At 45.2% G+C, this 21,584-nt stretch overlaps 2 protein-coding genes across 3 annotated transcripts; one reads left to right on the top strand and one right to left on the bottom strand.

Moving 5' to 3' along the window:
• Nucleotides 1–2,624: 2,624 nt before the first annotated feature.
• Nucleotides 2,625–5,503, bottom strand: noto (notochord homeobox). The gene is made up of 3 exons (XM_089004654.1): nucleotides 4,563–5,503; nucleotides 4,308–4,486; nucleotides 2,625–3,393 (listed from the first exon to the last, which is right to left on the bottom strand). The coding sequence occupies exons 1-3, from the start codon at nucleotides 4,822–4,824 to the stop codon at nucleotides 3,166–3,168; spliced, it is 669 nt and encodes a 222-aa protein (XP_088860780.1). The 5' UTR covers nucleotides 4,825–5,503; the 3' UTR covers nucleotides 2,625–3,165.
• Nucleotides 4,548–21,012, top strand: cdc25b (cell division cycle 25B). Of its 2 annotated transcripts, XM_089004653.1 has the most exons (18): nucleotides 4,548–4,689; nucleotides 6,175–6,319; nucleotides 6,391–6,564; nucleotides 14,431–14,623; nucleotides 14,713–14,795; nucleotides 14,968–15,019; nucleotides 16,114–16,152; nucleotides 16,278–16,311; nucleotides 16,422–16,550; nucleotides 16,648–16,767; nucleotides 16,999–17,127; nucleotides 17,197–17,274; nucleotides 17,452–17,634; nucleotides 17,718–17,822; nucleotides 17,893–17,955; nucleotides 18,022–18,120; nucleotides 19,247–19,492; nucleotides 20,399–21,012. In XM_089004653.1, exons 4-18 carry the CDS (start codon nucleotides 14,523–14,525, stop codon nucleotides 20,537–20,539), a joined length of 1,602 nt encoding a protein of 533 aa, XP_088860779.1. In that variant the 5' UTR covers nucleotides 4,548–4,689; nucleotides 6,175–6,319; nucleotides 6,391–6,564; nucleotides 14,431–14,522; the 3' UTR covers nucleotides 20,540–21,012. The 2 variants fall into 2 exon arrangements, with proteins under 2 accessions (XP_088860779.1, XP_088860778.1); XM_089004652.1 differs by lacking the exons at nucleotides 4,548–4,689; nucleotides 6,175–6,319; nucleotides 6,391–6,564 and having other exon boundaries at nucleotides 13,914–14,623.
• The last annotated feature ends 572 nt before the right edge of the window (nucleotides 21,013–21,584 follow it).

Raw genomic sequence — 21,584 nt, 5'->3', positions numbered from 1 at the left:
CCCTCGTTCATCCCTCAATGGGATTACACCGGACGCACAGATGGCGGCGGGCGTCATCTCATCATGTGGGTTTAATGCGTACATCAGATCAAACTCGCCCGCTCGTCTTTCAACTTTGATTCCGCTACTCATCTCTGATGCTAGTCTTAGTTAGCACAACAAAGATAATATTTCACATATACATCATAATACAAGTACTTTATCGACCAATTAGATATTTTTTCTGCAGTTTGATAATTTTGAATAACAATAATAATAATACATGTCATTCATAAATAATAATATAAGTAATAAAAATACACGTCATTTTTTTAAGAACTTCACAATTATACATTATTTTTGTTATCATTTGGTCATTTTACTTGATGATTCTTTTTTTAATCGTTCATTTTTTATTGCTATTGTTTTCAAATAACAGAGTCAATATATTTTTAATAATTCCATCATTATAGAGTGTTTATTTCTATTTAACTCATTGACTGCCAGACGTGCAAATAGGTGTCCACTCCAGTGCCAGGCTTCGTTTGTCATTGTCACTCCAATTCCAGGACTCGCAGAATATTGACTTTTAGGACCACACAAACATTCAACGCAGCGTTGGAAACCTTAGACTCTCTTCTCTTATTGGAAAAAAGAGTTAATTCCCAAGTTATATGGCTCTGATAAGTGATCTGATCTTGAAATGGGGGCAGATGTCCAAAATACAATGCACGCAGATTGAATTAGTAGTTAGCGCTTTGTTCCAGCTGAAGCCGGAACAAAGCGCTAACGTGGACAAAAGGCAAATGCTGACACCTCGTGAAAGGTAAAAAACATTGCCAGAGGTCTGACCAGCGCTTTATCAGCAACCCCCGCGGTGACAAAATTCTAAATTGAAAGCAATTGGTGTCAAACGAGATCAGCCGGTATAACGAGTTAAGTAACATCAAGAAAAAAAAAGCGGTGTATCTAGTACGGTTCCCTGCGTGGCGCCATTGCGCTCCAAAACTTTGTCGTCTTGTTTGCCGAGCCTGAGAGCCCCAAGCAGTCGCCCCGCGGCGCCCCGCGGCGCCCTTCCCACTTGATCCCCGAACTTAGCGTTTCTTCTTTTTCACCTCTTCGGAGCTCTCGTCTGAAGATTAGCCACATGGAAACCTTGGCAGCGTGTGGCCTTTGCGCTCCGGCGTGGCCAATTAGCCGCTCCGTCTTATCCCGGCGCATGCGGCTAATGTGTCTGCGGTGGCCCGCGGGAGGCCCGAAAAACCCGCCCGGCTACACTTTATGAGGATGCCGGCCCGCGGCGCATTTGACTGCTCGGAGGCGATTGAAGGAGCTCCCGACACGTGACTTTTGGCTCGCGAACGCCTTTTTGGGACGTTTACGACGCGATGACTTTGCAGTGAGCCTCTTCTACGCGTTCCTTGCGAGTGCGTTCATTTCCATTGGATCCCATTCAAAGAAAATGGCTTCCGGTGCATTTGTCACCGGCTCCGCCCCCTTTTTTTCGTTTGACTTCCCACAAGCGGCCACGTATTTGAAGCTTCGTGGAAATGACCACAGCCTATCACTGGCAACAAACAACATTAACACATGAATACATTAAAACAAGCAAGCATAAATCGACGTATTAAAAACTAACAAACAAAATACAAAATCAATAAAAAAAATGACTAGCAAACTCCCCCTCTCCGGTGCCTTCACACGGTCAATTGCTGCGCGAGCGCGAGATGCTAGCTGGCTAGCCAAAATTGTAGTACCCGTCGCTGGCCTGCTAGCGCGTTGCGGTGCCAGGCGTGACATTTTTTAAAATAGGGTTTGGAGATCATGGTCGTAAGTACGGGTGGTCGTAAGTCGGATGTTACCTGTATATGTATAAAAACAAACAAGGTAATCTAATTAATTAATAAACAACTAAGTACTGTAATTAACAAATTATTACATGATTAATGAATGAATGAATGTGTAATTAATCAACAATACAATAGTCTGTGTAAGCTCTCAGTTGTACAGGAGTGGTCCATCCATCGATGAGAAGGTTTCTTCAGTCGTCATTTGTACTTTTTTTTTGAAGGTGTCGGACGTTTCGCCTCTTATCCAAGAGGCTTCGTCAGCAAACTCAAGCCTGACTGGTCGTATCGGCCCCATTTATATACCCCTAATGTCCAGATCAACAAATAACTAAACAGGTAAGTATTCTAAACTAATTTATCAATTAACTAATTAATAATTTAAATAAATAACAGTGTATTCAATTGTTTAATTAATTAAACTATTAATTTGTAGTTTGGCAAAAGTTAATGAATTGGTTAATTATTTTTAAGAATTATTTAATGAGTGCATTTGTTATCATTCATTTTATTTAACAAATAAATAAAAGGATGGATGGATTTTTACCAAATGGTTTTTTTTTTTTTTTTGAATCATAGATTCATGTGAACTTTTCGGAAACGTCAAGCTTGTGAAAGGCAATACATACGTGGTAAAATTGTGTATAACAAGCTTTTAAAGGTCAAACACTGAAAAATTAATAACTAGCAGCTGGAGAAATGGGAAAAGTACAACAATTTCAAAAAAAGTCTTTCCAGCTGTAACGTAGTGTTGCCAAATCAAATCAATAAGCCAGACAGAACAATGCAATTCTTTCCATAAAATATATTTCTCAATATCATTCAAATATACAGAGTCAAAGAGCAATGCGTGTGGAAAAATTAAATATGGAACTATACTTCTATTAAATATCTTATTGTTTTGTTTTGTTTTTGTAGGGGGGGGGGGGGTGAGATAAAGCATCTTAAAGGATCTTAAAGAGCAGAGCCTCGTCATCAACTGGTGAGTATAGTTGAGCTTTTTGGAATGTTGCCGCGCCGACAATCATTTTGTGTTTGGGAGCCTTTTACTGAGCCACAAAGGGACATAAGTCTTCCTGTGCCGGTCCCAAGCCCGGATAAATACAGAGGCTTGTGTCAGGAAGGCCATCCGACTTCAAACAAAACAAACGTGCGCATCGAACCTCTAAAGATGGACGACAGCGATTTGCTGTGGCGACCCCGTCCGTCAAGGGATGAAAAAGCCCAAAGGAAAACAACAACAACAACAACAACTTCTATTAAATATTAAAAGGCCATCATCAATTTATGGTGGGAATGTACAAGAGTGTCGAGTCTTTCCATGGTTGGATTTGGTTTCTCAGCAGGGCTCCGGAGCGTCGTCGTGCACGTCCACGTCCACGTCCACGTCCACGTCCGACTCAGAGAATTCGTCTTCCTCTTGGTCTTCGTCGGCATGGCCCTGAGATCCGGGACTTTTGGGCGGGGCGGCGGCGGCGGCCAGGCCCAATTTGGCCAACTTGGCCTGCTGCTGCTCCAGACTCTGCTTGCGCCACTTGATGCGGCGGTTCTGGAACCAAACTTTCACCTGGAAGACAACCACAAGGCCATCAGACCTCCTCCAGTCACATTTGGAATCTTCTCAATGGTGTGCCAAAACTCTTTTTTTAGACCAATTTTCAATGCTTTACAATTGCTCATAAAATGTCCCCCCCCCCACACTTAATTTCAAATACACGTCATTTCAAGGTCAGCATTAGAAGATTTTTAACATGATTCTTGTGTCATTATCTGACATTAAATCCCATCTTTGTTTCATGACTTGCAGAATGTGGGGAAACTTTCCAAGTTTGTGCGCTTCATGCTAGCCACGTAATAGCAAAGGCTTCATTTAATGTGAACAACAACGATCGACGTTGTATTCAGTTTTCTGCTATTTCATTTTGAAAGATGAAAGATGAGCTGACCCCAACACTCACCGAAAGCGACACTTTTGGACTTTCCCGCTCTGAACGGCGACTTGAACGCAACTCACTTCCGTTTTCAACAAATATCAATTAATTATTAATTGTTTTGCCATTTTTTTGTATTGTCAAATTATTTTTTGACTCCAGTTGTAAATAGAAATACAACAAAATGCACGTATTTATTGGAAGTCGTCAGAAATGACGTTGCTCGAAACAGCAACGACTGCTTGCCGGAAGTGACTTATTTTTTTGACTCCAGTTTACTCTCGCGCTACGTTATAATAATATTAATAATAAAATTATAATGATAAACTCATTTCAAAACTGAATGACGCTTTCCGGGCACAGGATAAGAACAGCATTTTTTTTCTGCTGGCGAGCAGCGGCAGCTAGACGCGCCAGCGTTCACGCAACCCGGAAGCGCACCCCACTAACACTAACTAAATCTAAAATGGGTCATGGGCATAATGACATTCGCGTAAACCCGGAGACTTTAATGATTTCCCCTTTTTTTGTGTGCGTGTTGTTCGCCAACCTGCGCTTCGGTGAGCCGCAGGGCGGAGGCGAGCAGGAACCTCTCGGAGCCGACCATGTACTGTTGCCGGGCAAACTCCTTCTCCAGGCGGGAGAGCTGGTCGCTGGTGAAGCTGGTGCGCATGCGCTTGGACTTGCCGCCCTTGACTTTGAAGGCGTCGCTTTTGGGCGCCGTCGCCGCTGCGAGGAAGTCGCCTCAAAAGTCAACCGCGGCCGCGGGAAAGCCGCTCGAAGGTACGGTCGGCGCGGAAAATACCTTGCCCGTAAAAGGCTCCTCGACACGACGCCTGGCAGCAGTAGACGGCGGAGAAGCCGGCCGGCAGCGCGCTGAAGGGGCAGGCCGCGTAGGTCGGGCCGGCGGCCGCCGCGGGGAGCGCGGCCGGGTAAGCGAACGCCCTCCCCGGGTTCCTCCCCGGGTTCCTCCCCGGGTTCCCCCCCGGGTTCCTCGCGTCCGGCCTGGCGAGCAGCGCGTCGATGGTGAACGATTTGGAAGCGGCTCTGCCGCTCGGTATCTGCATCGTTGCCGCCGCGAGACCCCCCGAAAAAAGGTGCGAGGCGAACGGTGGCTCCCGAACGCCTCCTTTCTTTTATACCCGGCCGGACGCGAAGGTGTCAACCGCCCCCCTGCGACCCCCGGCCGGGCTTTTGTCTCCCCGCGCGCAAGATGAGAGGAGCCCGCATGCCGACAACGTAGCCAATTAATTGGATGACCAGTACAAACTGGGATTGTCAAACATCCTCGCCCTTTGAGGAGGGGGGTTGGGGGGGGGGGGGGGGTCTCCTCGCTTTTGAAGACGAGGAGGTTGGGGGTCGCTGACTCCCAGCCAGAATTAGTCGGCCTACAAATTCCGACGTGGATCTTGAGTCCAAATGTAATCACCACTGCCGGGAAAGCCTTGATGTCGCCAAATGATCTGATTAAATGCAAATCATCTTTTCCAAGCCGAACTGGCCCCCCCGCCCCTCCCCCGCTTTTACTTTTACTTTGACATTTACTTTCCTTTTTCTCATTCCCTCTGAAGCCGTTTAATGAGTCGCCGACGGAGCTATGAAGTCATGCGCAAACACTCCATTACGACCTTTCCCTGAGAACAATGGCGGCGTTTTGCGGTCGAGGTGTCGCTCCTCGCAACGGGCCGCCTAACGGAGGGAGGCGTCAAATTTGCCAACTGATGTTTTTCTATTTGTTTTTTGCCCCCCCACGTCCCCCCTGCATAATCTGTCAAGTCTGCGAGCTCAATGCACGCTGTTGTCTTGAAATCAGGAAGTGGAGATGCTACTTCATTTTTTCAATGGGAGAGAGGAGGGGGGGGGGGGGCGTCGGCCTGTAATTTTCCTCCTAATGACTTTCGCACTCAGGATGTTCTCTGTGGAAATGCAAAACGTGCCCCCCCCTTGGACCCCCTCACATGCAAATTCGCCAGCAACAAGTACCACATCTTTACATGCACCCTTAACATCAGTTATTGATTTATTTATGTATCAAATTGATCACATGTTTTATTCCAGTTGCCATTCTGAGTTGAAAAAAAATCAGTTGATATTTTCTTCCTGTGAGGACCCCCCCCCCCCCCCCACACACACACACACACACACACCGATTTTAATTATTGGACTATGTGCATATGATATTCTCTTTAAATATAGCGAGATGGTTTCACAAGTGTTTTGACAAAAATCAACGTGTTTATTTATGTATGTATTTATTTTGAAATCAGAGCCAAAATGGGTTATGATGGCTGCTGTTTCTGGATCATTTTCATGATTGAACGTTTCTCCAAAACAAAAATGATGTAATCTCTTATGTGGTTTAGCTTGAGCAAAAAGTGAATGTATTCTCCCTGAAACATCATCCATCTAAATTCCAGTGCACGACATCGTGGAAACTTTGACTCAACAAGCGCAAAATAACAAGAGCAACTCAACCAAGCAACACGGCGGCTCCTCATTGGACCAGTGCTCAATGTGCGCATGCGCAGTAGGGCTTTGTGACGGTGACGTCTGTTCAAGCAGGTGAGCGCACTTCCTGCGTAGCGACCGACTTCCGGGCTATTTCCTTCCATTGCTTGTTTTCTTTTTGACAGAAATCCAAATGTTGTGGACGCACGCCATACACGGACGCACGCGTACGCTGTCGGGAGTCGCTTCCCCCCGAAAAGCAGCAGAAAAGGAAAGAAAGAAAGGGAAGGAAGGAGGTGGCCAATCGTCCATTGTGGATTGGAGCCAGACGACCAATCCCTTCAAACGCATGACTTGAGGTGAGCGAGTCGAGGGCCGAAATCGGACGTAAAAGTGCACCGCGAGAGCGTCAAAGTCATCGGGCCGGAGCGCGTGCACGCGCAGGGTCGCAAACCACCCGCCGACCCCCCCAGCCAAAATGATGACTGCCACTATATTTCGTTTTACTTTGAAAGGTTGTATTCGCTTGATTGACTCATCAGGTGGTTTTTCTGCAGTTGATAATTTAATAATAATCATCTTTTCATTTCGGCTTTTCCCTTGAAGGGGTCGCCACAGCAAATCAGTGTCCTCCATAATCATAATAATGATACATTTCATTTATAAATAAGACAAATAATATAAGTAATTTATTTGGAAGTACTTCAAAATTATACATTATTTTTCAGAATCAGAATCATCTTTATTGCCAAGTATGTAGAACACACAAAGAATTTGTTTCCGGTAGAACACGCTGCACTAGTATCATCATCATCAGCAGCAGCAGCAGCATTTGTTATCATTTGGACATTTTCTTTGACAATTATTTTCTTATTCATTCATTTTCTTATTGCTATTGTTTTCAAATAACCAGTCAAAATATTTGTAATAATTCAATCATGCTAGAATGTTTTTTTTTCTATTTAACTCATTCACTGCCAGACGATGTGCGAACAAGTGTCCACTCCAGTGCACTAAAATGGAAAAAAAGGAAATGCTGCCTCCTTGTGGAAAACAACAAAAAAAAACATTGCCAGATGTCTGACCAGCGCTTTATCGGCCTTCCCCAGCCAGAAAAACAAAACAAAACACAAGCAAATTGGGGGAATGGCGCTCCACGTCGTATTTTCAATTTGTGAATGGCAATGAAAGAGTTCATAATTACGGCAGTAAATGAGGTGGTAATGACATCATTGTGGAATGTTTATTTCTATTTATTGATTTTGTGCGTTACTGTTGTTTTTTTCCCAGTGATTTTATCTTAACTTTGCTCGTATTGTTTTCTATTGGAAATGGCTTATCGGACTATTTCTGTATTCATTCATCATCATTATCGTCGCGATCATCATTCCGTCGCTTGATTGATTGGCAGGTTGAGGTCAGCCGGTTCAAGGCTTTGTGAGGTCAAAGGGAAATTAATCAAATGGTTAATGGCTCTTATTTTGCGCAATAGTTCTTTGTGCCTCCATTTCAAGCTTTTTTATATATTTTTTGAGGACCACCCACACACCCACGCACACACACGCGCACACGCACGTGACCTGCCCACCTGGACTGTAAATGGCCCAGGTGGGTGTCGTCTGGCCCGCAATCCACATTTCAACACGCACACAACATTAGGTACACCTCACCGCGACGATCCTTCCCAAAATCGTCATTCTGGATTTTTTGGGGGGCAGCCATTTTTTGGCATATATGGACCATGCTAGTATATTAGCAACCGCTGTGGATTGCAATGTTTTTTTGTTTTGTTTTTTTGAAGTGAAAACATCCTCACAAATATCATTATGCGTGAAATAGTCCCGAGTGAAGAACTATGTGTCGGCTATGCTGATGTTGCGTGCTTAGCGTTTGCACGTGAGGGGCGCCGTTAGCCATTAGCATCGACACCCGCCGCTGTACGAGCAACCCCATGAGGGGCCGCTCCGAGGACCCCGAGGGCCACCGGAGTGCGTTGCGCTCATTATGCACTTAATGAGGGATGAAAATAAACTTTGGCATCGATATTCCGGGAACTCAACGTGTGTATTGTGGACGTCAGATGCCGTGTTTTTTTTTCATTAAGAACACATCTGTGTATCTGTTTTCATATTGCCGGTTTGCTAGTCTCATGTAACCTCTTTGTTCTCGATCAATTTGGTTTTCAACCGAAAACTTTGGGTTTTTCATGCCTCGGTTTACAACTGAAAATGGGTTGTCAGTTTAACCGAGGGCACCTGAATGCGCCGCCGGACTCCCCTCCGCTTCCTTATAAGTCACTTCCTCGTGTCGAGTCTCATTGTGAGGGACACTTTATCCCCATGTAGCATTCATTCACTTGCGAGTCGATGTGTTTGTATTGTTCAATCACCATTTCAATAAAAAAGCAGACGGAACAGATTGCATTTTTTGCATTGATTAGAATGGGAAATGTTGTTTTGGTTTTCAAACAGGTTTCTAGAACTAGCATTCCATTGTGCGCAGCCGTCTTTGTAGTGTTCAATCACAATTGATTATAATAGGGAATGTTTCAGTTTTCGAGCAAATACGTTTTAAAACAGCTTTCTGGATCGGATTAGGGTCAAAAACCCATCTTTGACTGTATCTCGTGTAGCGACGACCCGATGCAACTTTTCACGCCAATGCAACGTGTTTCGGATAAATGTAAACAAAGGTTGCTGAGTTTGTATTGTTCAATCACGATTAAAAACAAAAAAAAGCAGATGGAACAGATTAACAATTTTTACATTGATTATAATGGGAAATGTTGTTTTGGTTTTTGAACAGGGTTCTAGAACTTGTGTAGCATTCCATTGTGAGGTGTGTGTGCGTGTGTGTGTGTGTGTGTGTAAGTTTTTGTCCCGTGGTGGGAATAGTAGGGGGATGGTGGTGTCTGTGAAGTGGTGGTATTGGCGGGGGGTGCTGATGCAGACACCCGCCTCTAATGGAGGTGGGAATTGGCGGGTTGGACTTTAACACTTGACCCTTGTTTACACTTCCTGTGGGTGTCATTGTCCGTAAAGTGCACGCTCGCTCGCTCGCTCGCTCGCTCGGCTCACATGGGGGCCGCGTTGCATTCAAGGACCTCGGGCCAAAGCCTAAAGGATGTCTGGCCCTTTGGGGTACTCATTCCATGCACCGCCGCTCGCTTTCTTCGCCTTTTCCGATTGATTGGCGGACTTCCGTCACACGGCACGTGCACACGCGCACAGCCTCGGCGGGCATGTTAGCGGAAAATGGCGGCAAAGCTGTTTCACACATTAGACGGTTGTTAGAAATTCTCTTCAAGAATTCTTCACAAAATTCCATTTTTTCAACGAATAAGCCCGGGCAAAAAAATAGAGACACGTAACATCCGACTGACGACTGACTTCCAAACGGTGCTAAGTTAAAATGCTCCTAAGTCCAAATCAATTGAATGGAGACTAAATGACTGGCAAACTAGATAGCTAGCTAGCCAGCTAGCTAATAGATAACTAATAGCAAGCCAGCTAGATAGCCAGCTAGCCAGATAGCTAATAGATAACTATTCGATAGCCAGCTAGGTAGCCAGAAAGTTAATAGATGGCAAAAAGCTAGCTAGCCTGTTGGATCGGATTTACCTGTGTTAGTGTCGCTGTGGAGAAATGGACATTTCACAGCAGCAAAGTTATGAAAGAAGTAGAAAAACAAAATAGAGGAGCTGCTGGAAAGGAAGCCACTCTCACGGCGCCAGCCGTCCGTCGTGAAGTCAAAAGAAAACAAACGAAATAAGTTGTACATATACATATCTTTATGGAGCATATATTGGATTGCATTTTTATGTTTCATTCCAAAGCAATACTGGTTAATGAGATATAAGTAAATGTTGATGTCGTCCTAAAAGTCCATATTCTTTCTGTGTGTCGTGAAAATGCCAAAAGAAAACCCCTGGCACTCGAGTGGAGACATCTTCTGCCAGTCAATGACTTCGTGTCCATGTAGTATTGTTTATTTTTTTGAAAGCGCTTGACAAGAGCGGTCGTTTCCAGTCATGTGCTTCGCTTGCAGCCTTGCCGTCAATGCAAAGAACACAATCCGAGCACCAAAACAAAGCCTGCAGGGCACTTTGCGCCTCATAATGGACTCCATCATGAGCACACACCACTTCCCCTCTCTCGCACACACACACACACACACACGCCGTGACACGCGCACACTCACGCGCTTGATTGCATCGCGATGAATCGAGAAGTTCAAACAAGGACCACACGCATGCGGGCGGCATCTCCAATGGTCTCTGCTGCCCTCTCGTGGTCAAGACCAGAAACTTAATATTTTGTTCAGTTTTTTTATTGGGATTACTATTGTTGGTAGGATTCGGAGTGGTGGTAGTCGTTGTCATCGTATTATTATTAGTAGTAGTAGTAGTTATATTGTTAGTATTATTAGTAGTAGTGGTAGTCGTTGTCATATTATTTTTATGATAATGATTATTAGTAGTAGAAGTGGTAGTAGTAGTAATATTGTTAGCACAGTATTATTAGTAGTAGTGGTATTGGTAGTCGTTGCTGTATTATTATGATAACGATGACGATTATGATGATAATTACTAATGCTATTATTATTGTTGTTGTTGTCGTTGCTATTATAATTATTAGTTTTATTATCAGTAGTAGTACTAGAAGAAGTAGTGGTAGTCTTTGTCGTATTATTATGATGATGATTATTGTTGTTGTTCTTGCTATTATTATTATTAGTAGTAGTAGTAGTGGTCGTAATATTGTTATTATTAGTAGTGGTAGTCGTTGTCGTATTATTATAATGATGAAGGTGATTATGATTAGTATTAATGTTATTATTATTATTAGTAGTAGAAGTAGTAGTGTTGCTGCTATTATTATTATTATTTCTAGAATTGACATTTTACCATGTAAAAAATACAGTGTTTTAAAACTCATGTAAACTCTCCCTCTTTTCTTGTCGTCAATTCGAGGTCTCGATGTCATCAAAGTAGACGAAATGTCAGTTCAGCTGCGTGTCATACCGGTCGTGTACACCGGAGGGCGCCGCCTCGCTAAACTTCCAAACAAACCGCAAACGAGATCAGGCTTTCCGCCATATTTGTAGTTTTTTTAGCAGTTCAAAATACGTACGTATATACGTATATATATTCACTTGCAGTTTGATACTCTGGCCTTTAGATGGCGCAGTAGTACTTTTCAGCGGTGCCGTCACAAGAAAGTGCTTTGACGGCTGATTTTTTTCGTCGTTCCTCATTTGACAACCGTCCAAGGCTCCAAAAAATGCCACCGTTTTCCCCCTTTGGCTGCTGTAACGTGCTCATTTAGAAAGTCAACCTTTCTGCCACATCACTCCTCATAAATGAAGAAATCACTCGCGTGCGCGCGTGAGATCCGCTGGAGTGGATTTTAAATAGGTCGATAACTGTTGCATTTTAATCGCTGACCTCATCTATGATTAATAACTCCCTCTGTCTGATCCCCGCAAGCGAGGCATCGGGGGGGGGGGGGGGGGGGGACAGCAGCAGTAGCGCCACATGCAATATGAAACGCACGCACAGTAGACTCGAGGTCGTCGTCAAACTCATGGGCAAAATGGTTTGGAGCAAACAATTTGCCAGCTAAAACTAATATTGTTGCCATAATTGTCAAGAATTTTTAGTTCAAACTTGTTACAAGGATATTGAGCGCAGACAAAAATAAGAATTCCTCACCGGCATGATTTTAATTGTCCAAGTGGGGTAAGGAAATTAAATGTATTATTATTAAATGTAACATGACCGTGGGTTGACTGCCCCTAGTGGTCCAGGAAAGAATTGCAGAATTTACTCACTGAATAATAATAATAATAATAATACATTTTCTTTATAAGCACCTTTCACATCTCTCAAGGTAACTTTACAGTCACAGGTTTTTCTGTCGGTGAGCAGTGGCAGCCACACGCGCCAGCGTTCACTAAACCTGGAAGTCACTCAAATAGATAGAAAGCTTACTAGCGAGGTAATCGTTATCCAACAAATACCTAGCTAGAGAGCCAGCTAGCTAGATAGTGAATAGATAGCTAGCTACATAGCTAGCTAGCCAGCCAGATATCTATCTAATCCATTTCATTTCTAAGCGCCTTTCAAAACTCTCAAGGACACTTTACAGTCAGAGGAATGCAAACGGCGTTTTGTTAGGAAAAAAATTGTATGATAAGGTCTATAAAATCCGTCTTTCTAGCAATGAATTTAAATGAGATGTTTGTTTTTCTCGGCATCATCCGTGATAGGAAGTGACATCTCATGTCATCTTTGGTCTCTTCCTGCTTGGCCACAATTCAAAGGAACCCATCCGTCCTCTCCCTTCTCCCTTCTCCCACTCCTCCTGGCCCGTGGCCATCTGGCGTCGTCCTCCATCTCAACCTGGAGGCGTGTGTGCAAGTGGGGGGTCGGGGGGGGTCTTTAATCAGTTGGAAGTTTAACCGGAGAGTCGGGATTGACGCTTCTGCTGCGATGAGACAATAGTCTGATGGGACACCGGGGTGCGGTGATCAGGATGGTCAGGGTTGGGGGCCCACGTGACCAAGCCATTCCACGCACGAGGCACCTGGGGCGGGCTCGGGGTATTTCACCCCGCATTCCCCACCTTGGCCTATCGGCCAGCCGTTGTCGTGGCAACGGGTCCCGAAATGACTGCGGCCTCTTTCACTTGTGTTTGCGTCTCCTCTTCGCGCGCTATTGAGTTGAGATTCGCTGAGTGGCTTCCACGCACCTCCGTCCTTCGTCTTTCTTTCGCACGTCCTCCATTTGTGATTGCGTGGAAAGGAAACGGTGGTTGTGACAGGCGTGTCAAGGGCGCGAAAAGTACTTGACGCAATCATCTTATCTTTCCACGACAACCGTGTGAGCGTGTATGGCGGCGTTTGCATTGACACAAATTCAAAGCGGTCGTTAGCGCAGAGCAGGGGGTGCGTGGCGCGCGCCTTTTGTCCCGTCTTTTCAGAGGTCGGCTGTGGAGCCTTCGGGAAGTTCATTCAAGCTCATTAGCACACGGCGCTTTCGGTCACACACGCAAAGCATACGCGCTGGATAAGTCGATCAAGTCTGCCGAGTGGAAGGTGAACTTGTTTTAAGTTTGAATCCAAAATGGAGGCCTGTTAGCATCCAGCTAAGGAACATTTTGAAAAATGTGATGACCGTGGTGTCAAGACATTTTCACAGTTGATTCCCACACAATGCCAACATGTTTTTTGGTCAGTATCCGGTGTCATTGATTTAAAAAAAAAAACTATATGTACGTACTTGATAGTTGTAAATGCTTCGTCAGTAGAATTGAAAAAAAAAAAACTTTATTAAGCCTGTTACATTATAACATGTTTACTTTTATCTGTTCCTCTGTGCTGTGATCACGGTCAATCACTTTTATAGTACAATTATGCCCCAATTTGAGTCCCAATAAAATCGATCCACTAATCCATGATGCATTATGATGTTTTGTAACAATGTTAGTTTAATCGTGTTTCTTTTTTGAGGAGCCATTTTGTATTTCAGGGAGTTTCACTTCCTCCTCACACTTAGTCTCGACAATTCATTTTGAGTATATGTACTGTTTATTATTATAAACAGTCATATTTATACAAGTTGCCCGATATATGTTGTTTTTATGTTTAGGTGTATTATTATTTTTTTGTCTTTGAGAAGTCATAAAATGGCAACTGTAGCGAATACGAAAAACAACAAGCAAAGAGAAAGTAGGATAGGGGAAAAAATGCCATTTTAAAGGTTGTCGTCACGATGACGTTTCCAATTTCGATTGGTTGAGCGCACAAAAGTGGTACGCCGATTGGCTAACGGAATGCCGCTCCCCAGCCCCTGTTTTGAAAGTAAATAAGGATGCGGCCGGTCTTTCTCCCTCAGAGAACCGAGCCAGTCGCACCGGATCGGGTCTCGTCGCCACGGAACAACCATGGCCCTTTAGCACCTCGGACGGGCTGAGTTTGACATTTATTCACCCCCGCTAACAAGTCGCAGCTACCGGGACTTATTTGAACATGTTTCCGTAACTTTTTTCCCCTCCGCAGGCTAAATGGTTAGCTCGTGGGTTAGCTTACAACACGGGGCACCTTGCTAATTGGCGACTCCAAATTCCACGAAACACCTCGAAAGAAAAAGAACAAAAATCCCCTCGGATATCTTGAGGAATCCATCCCGCTTGGAGAAAACAACATCATGGATGAATTTTTAGGCAGCGTTCGTCCCGTCGGCGGCGATGCTAGGATCAGGCCCGACGACATCCCCGGTGTTTCCTCGTTGCCCGCGCCGGACTTGTGCCACCAGATGGCCCATTGCAGGAATCTCTTCTCCGGGGGACCAGCCGCGGTCAACTCGCCTGTTAGCAACCTGGCGCTGGATATGAACAAATTGGTGGGACTCGGCAGGTAGTTTGACTTGATTACGTTTCCGAAAGATGACCCAAAAAAATACTCATTAGCGTGTTGCTAACTTGCTATCTTCTGTGCCCCGGCAGTCAATGTGATACACCGAAGAGGAGTGTGCGTGCACGCCTGGAGAAGTTGTCCTCCGTCGCCTCGGATGCCTCCTCCGATGCTGGTGAGTTCCACACAATCTTTTGGTCTGCCTAAAATATTCCGCCGCAAGATGGATATCTCTTTACATCGACTTTTTTTGTGGCCTATCTTTAAAGCTTTCATCCATAGAAAACAGTCTCATCTCATTATTCTGATTGTTTTTGTTGTGAAATGGTTCAACTGTGATCCCGCAGGCCTCGGCATGGATTACCCAAGTCCTATCGATACCCTGGAAATGGAGGACTCGTACGTAAAAGCCGTCTCTTTGAACGTGATCCCCTTTTCCCTGCTCCTTCTCCTTGGACCCCTGCCCCCCCCCCCCCCCCCCCATTATGCGGTCCCGCACCCACCCCTCAAATCTCAGCCAACTGGTTTTTTATGCGTCACGTTTTTTTCAAATGCAACTAGTTTTACCGATCGTCTGCAAATGACATAGCCGTTATGACAGGACCCACCCCTCCTAAAAAAAATCGAAGACCACTACTTGAAATTGAACAGGAATTGTTATTTTTCTATTCTACTTTGGCGATTTGACTGAAAGAAATCTCACGATTTATTGACAGCTAACCATTGATCAGTTCGATTGACAGCCATTTGGAAAACGGGTTGCCATTTTCCCCTCCTGTTGGGTGGTCTACGCGCCGCCACGCACCCAAGGCGTTCCTTTACAGCCGCATTCAGGCACCGGGACCTCTTTGAGCTCCCTAACAGCTGTGAGGTTGCTCGGAGATCTCCGGGTTGAAAGTAGAGGGGGAGGGCTCAAGGGGGGTTCATAATACCCCAGCACACCCCCTTCACTGCTTGGCACACTCTCCCCATGCGCTGTTATTTGAGTGGGGGGTTGCCAGGTTTTCAAAATGAGGGCGGACACCCCCACATCGCCCCTCCTTTCCCGTTAGCTTGTACACTGAATGGGGCTACGCTCCCCCCATTTCTTAACAAACAAAAGGAGCTCTCAGGCCACGGCAGGCATCTGTTGACCCCCCCTGTCCCCCCATCTGCCGTCCTGCTTTAGCATACAGGTGCTCCCCGTCGCACTTGCTGTCGTTTTGTGGCACGCCGGCCATCGACTTTCAACCGATTCAAGCAATGACATACTTAAAGAACCTTTTCCGTACATAAGGTGCGCCGCATTATAAGGCACCTTCAATGAATGACGTATTTTCAAACATTTTCCATACATAGGGCGCGCCGCATGATGAGGCTTCACGGTCAGCTTTTGAAAACAAATCTTTTTTATATGTGCGCCTTATATGATGCGGAAAATACACGACTTAGTTACTTCCTGGTTAAATGCAATTTGAAACACTGTTTTTTCTTTATTTTATTTGTGTTGTCAGGTTTGAGCAGACCATTCGACGGTCCAGTCGAGTCCACGAGTAAGTGGCCGTCGTTCGCCGTCGTTGAGTTAGCGAGCTCGTCTGTTTACTTGTCATCGATGTGAAAAACGCTTGTCGCTCTCGGACGCCTTTTGACGCTCTTATTTTGACGCTTTCCCTCGCAGGAAAATGCCCGTCAGGCGAAACAACTCCTTACCTGTAAGTATGCCCCCCCCCCCCTCCCCATGTCAATAATCTTTATAATAAAAATTTTTGTTATGGTGTGGCCGCCATTTTGTCTGTGCTCATCACGTGCATGTTGTTTTCAGCTTCAGCTCCTTTGCTTCAGCCCCCCCCTGAAGGGATCGCAACCGGACGCCGACCGCTACGGCGTATTCGGCCAGCAGCCCCTCCGTGCGGACTCGTCTCCGTGGGACAACAAGGAGAACATCCCCAAGGTCAGTCGGGGGGCCGTCGGCATCCGTCGCTCGCCGTGAAGACCGCCCTTCCGCCATGTTTGGAAGCGACCCCCTCACCCTTGTCTTTTTTCCGCAGGAGTGCTTTGAATTCAAGAAGCCCACGCAGCCCGTGTCCCGCACCCGATTGCGCTCGGACGACTGCGCCCCCCCGAAAGACCCTTTTGCCCACCGCCCCAATTCGGCGCCGGCCCTCATGGTACGTATCTGCCGCCATCTTGCGTTGCCACTAAAGGGGTGTGTTGAACCGCCGCCGCCATTTTTTTTCACTCGCGGTTCCGTCAAGGTGTAAAAATAATGTGGCGTTTCTATGGCAACCCGTTTCGGCAGGATAACATGTTCTGTGGCAGCCGCGATGCACTCGGTGTGTTTTTATTTGGGGGCGGGCGAAGCGCTGTCGCCTCCATCGGCGCTAACTTTGATGTCGCAGGTGTCGCCTCCCGCAAGGCAGAAGCCCCAATTTGGCGACGACAGCCCGACGTTTCTTCGCTGTTCGTCCCTCACGTCGCTCGACGACGCCGACGACGGCTTCCTGGACGTGCCGGACGACCACATGGAGGTGGGGCTGCGTTCCCCCACCCCCGTCCAGACGCCGCCGCGCTGCGCTAACGCCTTCTTCTTCTCTCAGAACACCGACGACGTGCCCCGAGGGATGGCCGACTTGCTGACGGCGCCCCTAGTGGCCGACGGATTTGGAGACGGCTCGGTAAGCCCGACGAGGCGCGATGGCGAGCGACATTTGGCCCGTGTTGTTCACGCCCGTTTGAAGGCAGTCACTCACGTCGACGTCGACGCCTTTGATTTTGGGAAGCTGTAACTTTTCCGGCCGGCCTTTCGTCCTTCCCGTTTCTGATGTTTTGCCAACATTGTTGTCGTTCTCCAGCCTGCGATCCGGTGGCGGCCTCGCAGCCTTTTCCGCTCGCCGTCCATGCCCGGTCCCTCTGCGTCGCGGGCCTGCGCCAAGCGGCCCGACTGCGCCGGCGACGACGCGCCCGTGCGGGTCAAGCGGCGCCGTAGCCTGGCCGGGCCCGAAGTCGCCGCGCGGGACGTCGATTCGCCCGAGGCGGTCCGTTTTCACGCCGAGACGCCCGTTGAACGCACCGGCGGGGGCGCTGACTCATATTTCCTCTTTTTTGCCGCCGTCTTCAGGCTAACGTGCACCTGCAGAGGTCCGAGTCCTTCTGTCGGGCGGACATTGATAAAGTTCTCGAGCGCAACGACGGCGCCGCCGAGCTTATCGGAGACTTCAGCAAAGTAAGCGAGCCTCCAAACCCCATCATGCGCCGACAAATTTGACACCGTTTCCCCCCCCCCCGCTTTTTAGCCTTACGCTCTGCCAACCGTGGAGGGAAAACATCAAGACCTCAAATACATCACGGCGGAAACGGTAAGCTTGTGCACAGTCCTCAAACGGGCGCGCCAAAAACGGCTGAAATCCGATTTGTGCGCGCAGGCGGTGGCGGCGTTGAACGGCGCCTTCGGTCAACTGGTGGAGCGACTCGTCATCATCGACTGCCGCTACCCTTACGAGTATGACGGCGGACACATCAAGGTGAGCGTGCGCAGCGGTCGTGCCTGCCTGAAGGGAGTCGCTGGGAAAGGTGGTGAGCAGGGTGCAGAGGGTCCCGTCGGATCTTCCCTGCCCTTGTCTTGGTTCTTGCACTGCGCGAGAGTTGCTCGGGCGGTGCCAGTGATTGTTTTCCGCCCTCCTAACTCTGCGTAAAAGTCACATTTTGTCTATTTTTGTGGCAAAGAACACCGGATTGAATTGAAACTCGCACAAAGCAAACGTCAGCAGTGCAGAACAGCAACCTGAAGTTCATTAGAAATTAAAAAGCTATATTTCTTTGATGCTGAGCTAAATTATTTTAATATAATAATAATCACATTATTTGTATTAGAATAGAAATGTCATTCATCAAAATTAATTTAATTGAAAATGAATTATTGATGCATTTCTGAAACATTTCATTGTGCGGCAATTTAAAAAAAAACAATAACAAATGATTGTTTTATTAAAGTACGTTAATTTACATCCATATACGGTCAATAATCACGATTCAGTAATGCAACAAATTTGTGAAAGTATTGATTTGTTCTTTGTTCTCAAAGCAATTCTCGGAAAAGCTTCAAAAAATGTTGTATCTCATTTTTGGTATAATGTTAAATATTTTATTTATTACAAAAATGAAAACAGTAATGTGTTTTTGGAAGAAATTGATAAATTATTGGTTATTATTATTGTTGATTGATTTAATTTTTTCTCTCCTCCATTTGTTCCAAAAATAATATTGAATAATCTGTGGACATGATGATAATATTTATTTATTTATACATATATGGTCAACAATTCAGTAATGCAACAAATTTGTGAAAGTAGTGAAAAAGCTTCCAACATTTTTTTTCTCTCATTTTTGGCATAATTTTAAATATTTTATTATTATTATTATTATTATTTTATTTATTTATTTGTATTACAGTAATGTGTTTGTGGAATAAATTGTTAAATTACTGATGTTATTATTATTATTATTATTATCATTGCATTGATTCATTTAATTCAAAAATAATATTGATTAATCTGTGGACATGATTATATAATATATATATATATATATATATATATATTTGAATGCGCCTATTTTGTATTTTTTAAAATGATTGAATGTGCCCAACAGGGTGCCCTTAATCTCTATCTGGAAGAGGAGGTGGAGGAGTTCCTACTGCGGACGCCGTTGTCGGCGGCGTGCCCGGACAAGCGCCTGGTGGTCGTGTTCCACTGCGAGTTCTCGTCGGAACGCGGGCCGCGCATGTGCCGCTTCGTGCGCCAACGCGACCGTTCCATCAACGACTACCCCACGCTCCACTACCCCGAACTCTACGTGCTCAAGGGGGGCTACAAGGAGTTTTTTCCTCTCTTTCAGGTACCACATATACATATACGTACAGGCCTTTCAAAAAAGTGACAATATTATATTTATAAGCGCTTTTCAAAACACTCAAGGTCACTTTACAGTCACGGGATCTGTTTTTCTCTGTGAGCAGCGGCAGCCACATGCGCCAGCATTCACTCAAATAGCTAGCCAACAGATACTTAGCTAAATAGCCAGCCAGCTAGATAGTGAATAGATAGTTAGCTAGCTAGCCAGCCAGAGCTAATAGATAGCAAATAGCTAGAAAATGATAATAATAGCACATTTAATTTCTAAGCGCCTTTCAAAACTCTCAAGGACACTTTAAAGTCACGTAATTTTTTTTGTGTGGGTGAGCAGCAGCAGCCATTCACGCCAGCGTTCACTCTACCCGGAAGTAACACTCCTGTTTTACATAATTCGGCGTAAGAAGTCTTATACTCTTGTCTTTCATCAGAAAAAAAGGTTAATTCCTAAGTTTTATGGGTCTGGAGTTACATGAGCTTGAAATGAGGGCAGTTGTACAAAATACAATACATCTGAGTTTATAAAGCGCTTTCACATCAGCTGAAGCTGGAACAAAGCGCTAACATTGCCCCCCGGTGGAATGGAAAAAACAATTGCTAGATGTCTGACCAGCGCTTTATCGGGACCCAAGCGTGAAAACCCGAAAAAATTCGGGTATGGCAGCGGATGAGTTAATCGAAGCAAAATAATAGATAGCTAGTTAGACAGCTAATAAATCGCAAATAGTTAACTAGCGAGGTAGCCAGCAACGGTACCCCGTTCAAACGGGAATACCTCAAATAGATCGAGTTTAGCTACTTAGACAGCTAATAGATCTCTATTTGTTTAACTTTCCAAAAGAAAAGGTTCTGTCAGTTTGTAAGCAATCGATATTTGATATGCCCCCTCCAGATGCAATGCGAGCCCGAGTCTTATCGTGCCATGATGGACGAGAACTTCCGCGAGGACTTGAGGAACTGCCGCCTGAAGAGTCGCTCGTGGGCCGGCGAGCGCAGCAAGCGCAGCATGTACGGCCGCCTCAAGAAGCTGTGAGCACCCCACCAAAGATAATTCAGGCACAACCACATTTCTGCCATCACTGCCAATGTTCACTTCCCAAAAATAGTTGCAGTACTTAAAGATGTGGAGAGTCAATCAATGCATTCCCCCGGTGCCCCCTTTTTTTGTTTTTAAGCCCACCTCGCTCTCCACACTGCCTACGCGTTGTGACAAATTGAGTTCCGCCGTCGACCGCGTGAACCAAAACCTCATTGTCATCATAGCTTTTTTTTTTTTTTTTTTTTTTTTAATGATTTTACGGTGCTAAAGACACCAAAGAAGAAGAGTTGACGCTGAGATTGTTGTCCTGCAGGACCACAAAAACGGATGAAGGAAAGAAAGCCTGAGCGAATTGTGTGTTGTTGTTGTTGTCCAAAAGTGTGTTATTTTTATTTTTTGGATGAGCGGACGCCCCTCAATTTTGTCACGCGGCTCCCCGAGAGCCGCCCATTAAACATCAGTGTGACTTCCGACTTGTGTTGCCTTTTTATTTGTTTCAATGGAAAGTTTATTATAAGATCCATACAGTCAATGAAAAGAAAACGGCATACAACTCACTTCTACGTCCACGAGTAAAACCCAACAAGTTGAAAGTACTCAATTTTTTTATGCCAACTGATTACGTCAAAATTTTTGAGTACAGTTTACTCAAAAGTTTTGAGTAACCTGTAACCTGTTTTGAGTAACTTGTAAAGGTTACTCAAAACTTTTGAGTAAACTACTCAAAAATTTTGACGTAATCAGTTGCCATAAAAAATTTGAGTACTTTCAACTTGTTGGGTTTTACAGTGTATTCTGGAGTAGTTCCATCTTAAAATAACCAAAAGTAGGTGAGTAATACAAAACATGTAAGGACTAGTAATGTACTCTAATACAACTGTAACCGTTTTTTATAATACAGTTATACCTCGGTTTACGAACCCCTTAACTTACGAACTTTTTAGTTGATGAATGTTCAATTTATGAAAAAATTACCTTGGCATGCAAACTATTTTTTGGGATACACACGGAGCGCCACAATGAGTAATGTGTCATTTGC

This window comes from Hippocampus bargibanti, linkage group LG09, assembly GCF_051943395.1.
Source record: "Hippocampus bargibanti isolate YZ-2025 linkage group LG09, ASM5194339v1, whole genome shotgun sequence".
Classification (NCBI taxonomy): Eukaryota; Metazoa; Chordata; class Actinopteri; order Syngnathiformes; family Syngnathidae; genus Hippocampus; species Hippocampus bargibanti.
Note: the sequence above shows the minus strand (reverse complement) of the source record. Positions and strands in the feature narration are given on the sequence as shown.